The sequence below is a fragment of the Grammomys surdaster genome, unplaced genomic scaffold (assembly GCF_004785775.1).
Source record: "Grammomys surdaster isolate TR1022 unplaced genomic scaffold, NIH_TR_1.0 125125, whole genome shotgun sequence".
Classification (NCBI taxonomy): Eukaryota; Metazoa; Chordata; class Mammalia; order Rodentia; family Muridae; genus Grammomys; species Grammomys surdaster.
This window is the reverse complement of record NW_021620026.1, coordinates 380,752-388,533: the sequence shown is the minus strand read 5'-3', so window position 1 is coordinate 388,533 and position 7,782 is coordinate 380,752. Positions and strand designations below refer to the sequence as shown.

The following is a 7,782-nucleotide window of genomic DNA, read 5'->3' as shown; positions in this document are numbered from 1 at the left end:
CTTTTCCACATTCACCCAAACCCCTATCCTATCCCTTCTCCTTCTTTTTGCTTTAATATCATTTTAATTACATGCCAGTATTAAGGTCAGTTCTATGTTTGGGGAACTAACAATACAATAGACACAAATAGTCAAAGAACAAGCAAGATGTTGAACACAAATAGTAAAAGAACAAGCAAGGCAATAAACAAAATCTGTGATCACTTCCCTGATCACGATGTCTAAGGGCTTATCAGGATGGCCAAAATATCTGACCCTACTTCCCTGTCCTAGGCCAAATGATTTTCATGTCTGAAGCCTACTTCTTTGTTCTAACCAAAGATTTAGATTCCTGACTGAAATTACTTCTTTTAATTAAGAAAACATTTAAAGACACTTGGAGGGTATTTGCCATATTTCTTACACCTCTCAGGATGTTTTAACCTTGCATAGTGACATTATGAGTTTCAAGAATGCTGCTCTGATGAGCGATGATGCAGCAGATGCTGCTGATAAAATTACCCATGACCTGAGGTCAGTATTTTGATTTTGGTCAAACCTCAGGAATGGCATATATAGCTTGATCATGCTAGGCCTTCTTGTCCTGGGACTACTTTTATACCTGCCCATTGTGATAAAGCTTGTCTTTAACAACATCAACATGTTGGCAGCCAAAGTACATGGCTTGAAACTAAAAACAGACCCCTAGACAGAGTTATTAACTGAACAGACTGGCAAATCAAGGATGGGTAAGATTCTGCACAATCTTGCCCACCTATGACATAAGTGCATTGTTTTTGCTAATGCGTACTCCATGATGGGTAAGGAAGGCATTCTTGTCAGAACATTGTAAGATAGGCTCACTCTTGTTTATGAAATAAAAAAGGGAGATGCAGAGAGCCTTGGGGCTGCTTGGCAAGAATCTGACATGGGCCAAGGAAAAGGAAGTGGGCTGCTTGGCAGGAATCTGACATTGGCCAAGGACAAGGATGTGGGCTTCAGGTTGGAATCGTACATTAGGTTAGAACAAAGAAGTAATTTCAGACAGAAATATAAATCTTAGGCTGGAACAAAGAAGTAAATGACAGTCTTAACTACAATTCACAGACCTAGAGAGGTTAGGGAAAGGGAAGGTTATAGCGGGAAAGCATGGGTTTCCTGAAAAGAAGAAATAGAATATATTCTGAGGATTCCATACAACTCATTAAACATAGGGAGGTTGAATGGGTGTAGACTTGGAGCATTCACTCATAATTTCTAGACTCTATGACTGTAAATGTTACTTTGCAGGATACAGAAAGCAAAACCTGGACACTAATTCAGACACAAAACTTTTTACCTACATTCTGTTCTGCCTTCCAGGTGTGCTGGGCAAATGATAGTACAGAACTTGTGGGAGTGGCCAGCAATGTTTGGTTTAAAGTGAGCCTACACCAATAGAGGGAGCCTATGCCCTATACTTCTTGGATTGCCAGGAACCAGAGATTAGACAGCTCAGACACCTAGGCTAGGCCAAACACAACAGGAACAATAAAGTAAATGAAATGATTCTCTCTCTCTCTCTCTCTTTTTGAAATTATTCTTAATGATATTCTATTATACTCATAGATTAGTACCTTGTCCAGTTTTCATCAGAGAGGATTCCTCTAGCAACAGATGGGAAAGGGTGCAGTGATTCACAATCAGGTATTTTTTCAGAGAGAGTCTAAATTTGTGTTCTGCATCTGGTCATATATTTGATTTATAAGAGTATCTCACAGACTGTGGTCCAGCCTATCAAAAATGACTGTCTCCCAAAGGAAAGTCAAGAATCTAATACTGCTCAGTCTACAAGGCTGGATGTCTCACCTGGAGACTAGAGTCACAAAGAAGTAGGCTGTAAGTTTAGTGAAGAAATGAACTTGGAAGAGAGTCCGGCAAACAAGCAAAGAGTAAAAGCTTCTTTCTTGTTGTCTTTTATATAGTATGCCATGAGAAGGTGTGTGATTAAAGGTGCATCTTCCAACCTCAATTGTTCTGGATTTCAGATAGGTTTTTCTACCCTAATTAAATTAAAATAAACAAACAAACAAACCTCACAGGTGTACCCAATAGATTGTGGTTTTAGTTCATTGCAGATGTGGAATATTGTAAGTAACAGATAGAGGTAAATCGATTATTTCACATAATTTTATATCTAATTGTTTTTACAGACAATATAGATTTTATATATCTCCAATTTAATTTACCATTTCCAAGGTTAGAATCCAAATGCTTTACACTTATGGGAATTCCTGATTATTTCCATAAACCTGTAATAGTCAAGAGTAAGCAAGTGATGGGATGAGATTTCTCAACCTTGTAGGATCAGCTTTAAACAAATTCTCATGGCATAAAAACACACTCCATACCTTAGTAGATCTAAAGGGAAATATATTTTTATATTATGCTTTACAACACTCTAACAATTTTTAAATGATGGTAGCCATGACACATATGACACACATTTACAGGAATTCCTGACTATTTCCATAAACCTGTAATAGTCAGGAGTAAGCAAGTGATGGGATGAGATTTCTCAACCTCATAGGATCAGCTTTAAACAAATTTTCATGGTATGAGGAATGTACTCCATACCTTAGCAGATCTATAGGGAAATATATTTTTGTATCATTATTTACAATACTCTAACAATTTTTACATGATGGAAGCCATGACAAGCTGATGTGAAGTTGAAATTTTGAATAAATTTGAATATTCCAGATTTAGTGCTGTTTTTAATCCCAAATTTTTAAGACTGAGATGAGAAAACCATGGATCCAAGTTTTAACTGGGATATAGAATGAGCACAAGATTTATCTGAAAGTTCAAGTAAAAAGAAAATAACAGGACCAGATTTAGTTTGATAGCAGTACACTGTCTTCAGTTGAATTCAATTCGAAATACCATTAAAAAATTTGAATGAATGAATGAATGAATGAATGAGTTACTTTTTAGCTATTCACATTGAAAACTGCAAAACAAACATAATTATCTTCTGGTTATTAGACTATCAACACATCAATAACAATACATGAAAAAGGAGTCATGAGGAGTTGGAGAAACTCTGTACAGTAGGAACATTTTGAGCTACTGAGACTAAACTAGTCTATTTGTCTATGAAGTTTCCTCTGTGTTACCTTTCGAAAGGCTTCTTTCACTTCCTTGTTTCTCAAAGTGTAGATAACAGGATTCAGAGCAGGGGTGACCACAGTGTACATGAGAGCAGTAGCCTTGTCTGTGTCTGGGGTGTGTGAACTCTTGGGTTGGAGATAAGTGAACAAGGCAGTGCCATAGAAAAGAGAAACAACCAGGATATGAGAGGAGCAGGTGGAGAAAGCCTTGTGTCTACCTGATGCTGAGGGTATTTTCAAGATGGTTAAAATAATGCGGACATAGGAGCACAGAATGAAGAGACAGGGACTCATAATAAAGATAAGAGAAATAATAAATAGCACAATTTCATTCTGGGAAGTATCCACACAAGCTAATTTTACCACAGGCATGATGTCACAAAAAAAGTGCTGAATTGTTCCTGCCCCACAAAAGGACAGAGTGAAGATCCAAGTGGTCTGGGCTGATTCTACCAGGATCCCAGTCATCCAAGATGCCCCAGCCAACTTCAAACAGACAGAAGGGCCCATCCGCAGAGTGTAATGCAGCGGGTAACAAATAGCCACAAAGCGATCGTAAGCCATAGTTGCCAGAAGACAGCATTCTGTCAGCCCCATGATGGTGAACACATACATCTGAGCTGCACAGCCTCCCACACTTATGGTCTTGTGCTGCACTAGCAGGTGTACCAGCATCTGAGGCACCACACTGCTGATATAGCACATCTCCAGAAAGGAGAGGTTGACCAGGAAGAAGTACATGGGAGTGTGTAGGGTAGGGGTCATCCAGATCACACAGATGATGGTAAGGTTTCCTCCAACAGTAAACAAGTAGATAACCAAGAACACAAAGAAGAGGACAAGCTGCAGCTCTGCTAGAGAAGAAAAGGCCACAAATGTGAATTCAGTGCAGAGGGACAGGCTTCCATTCTTTATGAGCTCAGAGTTAGACATCTGTGAAGACAAGAGAGCATGCACATAGTTAGGAAGGACACAGGCAGTAGCCACAAGTGGTAATTACTCTCTACAAAGGAACTCTCCCACTATCAGTGTACTAACAAGAGAACAGAGACCTCACAACTCTTGTGAGACAACCCTTTTAAATGCACATTGATGCACATTTCTGTTGTGGGTGCTGTTCTATTTTAACAGAAACTTGAATAAAAAGACATATAAATTAAGAACTCAACTACCAAGTAATCCTCACAAGCTCTTTTACAGTTGACATATAAAAGTATTTCAATTACAAAAGAGAAAATTGAATAAGAAATTGTTATATTCTCATCTTCTGACCTCTGCTATTATCACAGTGTTCTTTTAAAGTATCCAATATTTTTGGTTGTGAGCCTAGCCCAAATTCAAAATTCACATAGTTGGGATTGATCATAAGATGCCTTCTCTAACTAAACAAGAAGGGGGAGATGCCAGAAGCCAGGACCCTCGCCCTTACCCTCACCCCCCACCTTTCCCCACCTGCACAATGTCCTCTGAAGCTTGGCAACTGCAAGATCCTGCTTAGCAACTGCAGATAGACTCAAAGCAGTGTACCATATCATCTTAAGAATAGCAGGGAGACCATAACTCAAGCAGTGTACCATATCTTCTGAAGAACAGCAGGTAGATCATAATTCAAGGCAGTGTACCGTATAGACCATGACATGTTTCAAGGCACAGGCCAAGAAGATTTTGTACTTTTCCACCATCTGGCCCCTCTTACCCCCTCCCCTTGTGAAACATGCTATAAAAAAGCATTTCATGTTCAAAAATAAATAAATTATTTATAAAAAAAAAAGAAACCTAACAGACAAATAAGTAAATCCTATCTTTAAATTACAAATTCAAAAAAGAAAAATAAAGTATCCAATAAAGTATGTTCCAGCCTCTTATTTAGCATTTACCTATATACGAATCTAATTTTAGCTTGTATAGAATATGTTAATGATTAAAGAAGTATGACTCACAGAAAAAAAAAACCATATAGGTTTGCTTTTTCAATCTTAATGATCCTTTTCAGGATATTGAGGCTAGGATGGTTACCTAGGAAGAAATGATTGTTCTTGATGTTGGCATTGTAAGTGTTCTACAATGACAAATGACAACATGAAGCAGCAATTTTATTTTCGTAAAGACTCCAGGGATTACATCCTAATATTGTGTAATTATTCTCAGGAGGAATATGTTCAAAAACAACACAAGTCCATGTTTCTTATGCAATGTAGTTTTGTTTTCTTAGTATATTTCCAAAGATAATACATTGTTATCAATTATTTAAATCATGTAACTATTTATGTAATTAAAAATACATACAGTAAATTAAAAGTTTCTAATAGATGCCCGTGATCCACTTGAAACTCTAAAGTCTATTCCATAGCAGTCTTTATTGTCTATTACAAAGTCACCACTCAGATCTCTGCAATACAAGCAAGTGTTGTTTAGAACACAAATGGAGTCCAAAAAATCTACATAGACATTTCCAACCTGTCACTATCAATCTTTCAGTTGAGATAACATAAAAAGTGTGCACGAAAAAAATTTGGCATTTCCCCTTGAACTGGTTGAAAACTTAATGAAATATTTCTTTTAAGAAACGACCAGCAGAGAGTCTGTCATCATAGAGTATCTGTTGTAATGTCTTTATGACTTGAGTTGAATACTTCAGCCAATATGATAAAAACAAAGAAGTAACCACATATGCCTGTGTGTATACAGAACACACATTAACACACAAGCACACACACAAATAAGTAAATAAGTAATATAATTACATTATTTTTTTCAAAGTTTTTGTTTGGTGTTAAAGCACATCTTTTCACTGACAGTATCCTCAGTTCCTATCATAAGAACTAAAAGCAAAAGAAAGATGTAAAATCATTTTTTATTCTCCTGAAATAATTGTTGTCTGGAGGCTTACTGCCTCAGTCTGTTAACCTAAGCCTAGTCCTGGAATCTTCTAACCTCCATACAATCTAATCCAAAAGTAGAATGCTTTCAGCCTCTGAGACATACTACTAAGTAAACTCACCCTTTCTAGTTCTTTCTGAGTTCTGGCTGGATGATTCAACTCAGCTGTTCTGGAACCTCTTCACACTAACTGATTTCATCTGGCATCTCTCAGCTTCTGAATTGGTCTTCTTGGCCTTATACTAACAATAGGAATCTGTTCTAATTTTCTGGATTGCTCCTTCTCATTCTCTGGTTCGTTCTGTCTTCAACTGTGTTCTCTCATTAACCTGTCTCTGTAAAACTCCCAGTAAAATTTGTCTCCTATCTTCTCTGCACTATCTCTCAAGTAGTTTTCCTCTCTCAAGAAAGTTGTACATATGTTATTCTGTTAAATATTTCTCTGATTCATCACTTTGTTTGTCACTCAATTAGATGTCACTTTCAAACATGGGTGTTTCTTTCTGCAAACTTCATTTGCCTTCATTGTTGGGGATTAAAGGTACATAATAATGGTGTATTTATATTCCAGCTAGAGAGATTAAGGGTATGTCTCAAGGCTGAGCCACTCAACTGGAAACAGCTTTTTCAGTAAATAACACAATCATGGGGTTCACATGTGGTCAAATATTCTGCAAGAGAAACGAGTGTTGAGAAACCAAATTTGAAGATATCATTTTAAGTAGATCTTTTTTCTACTTCTTCAGCAATAACCATCTTCAATCAAATTTTGGAGTACTTAGAAGAGAGAAGTGTTAAGAGAGAATGAATCAGGAAGGGAAGTTGCATGAGTGTTTAGTGTTGGGGTTCAGGAATTGCCCCACAAACCATAAGAATATCAATTTCAATTAAGAATAGTTTATTTGAATGCACACCACAAGGCTGAACATTCATAACCACAAAATGGACTTTGAAGCCTAATTGTGTCTGTTCTGAAAGCAGACTTTTTAGAGAAAAAAACTGGGTTCAAAAGTTTAAAAGCCAAGCAGGGGAGCAGCACAGCATTTTGGCTTATTAGACAGAGTATTATCAGCTGATCTTTAAGCTGATTGGTCCTGAGTGAGCTAAGAGGGGAGATGTACAGGCTGTACAAGGGAGTTCCAATACACTGAGATAATACCATATAGGTAATTTAACCATAATTTTTGGCTTATTATTAGCATTCTTCAGTGTCAAGTCTCAGGACCTGAACTTAATTTCACATTATGAGCAAAATAGAGACAGAATATAAAATAGCTAAAGCTATGTTAAAAGGTCCAGAACTCAACCTCCCCCTCCCCACTTTGAGTTGTTCTGGTAAGTCAAATCATTGACTCTTAATTTTTCTCTGAGGCCAGGGGGACCAGTTAAACAAAATTTTTTATACCAGCCCTTGTTGATGTTTTATAATTCTGACAAGTCTTGGTCAGATTAATTCATTGATTTAAATATATGAAATTTTGATATCCCTTAATAAGTGCTGTTGCTCCTATGTTGGGAGCCACTGCTATACCAATGCCTGCTAGGAGGGACACTAGTATTAGAGCTGCCCTGGCCATCCTGGATCGTTGCTAGCCTCCCTCTCTAGAATAATAGAATACATTAGGTGATGGATGTACAAGTAATCAAAAGTTTCAGAAGTTTCAGTTAGGATAAAGGGACTCTTTCATGGCATTAGTCCCAAGGCACAAGCAAACAAAGTGCCTGTTGGAGTTACTAAATAAGAAGGGGAAACTCCTGCAGTTAACATCTG

General features: G+C 37.3%; 1 protein-coding gene across 1 annotated transcript; it reads right to left on the bottom strand.

Moving 5' to 3' along the window:
- Positions 1–3,101: 3,101 nt before the first annotated feature.
- LOC114637039 (olfactory receptor 10C1-like) lies at positions 3,102–4,064 on the bottom strand. Its single transcript, XM_028785170.1, has one exon. It carries the CDS (start codon positions 4,062–4,064, stop codon positions 3,102–3,104), a length of 963 nt encoding a protein of 320 aa, XP_028641003.1.
- Between the last annotated feature and the right edge of the window lie 3,718 nt (positions 4,065–7,782).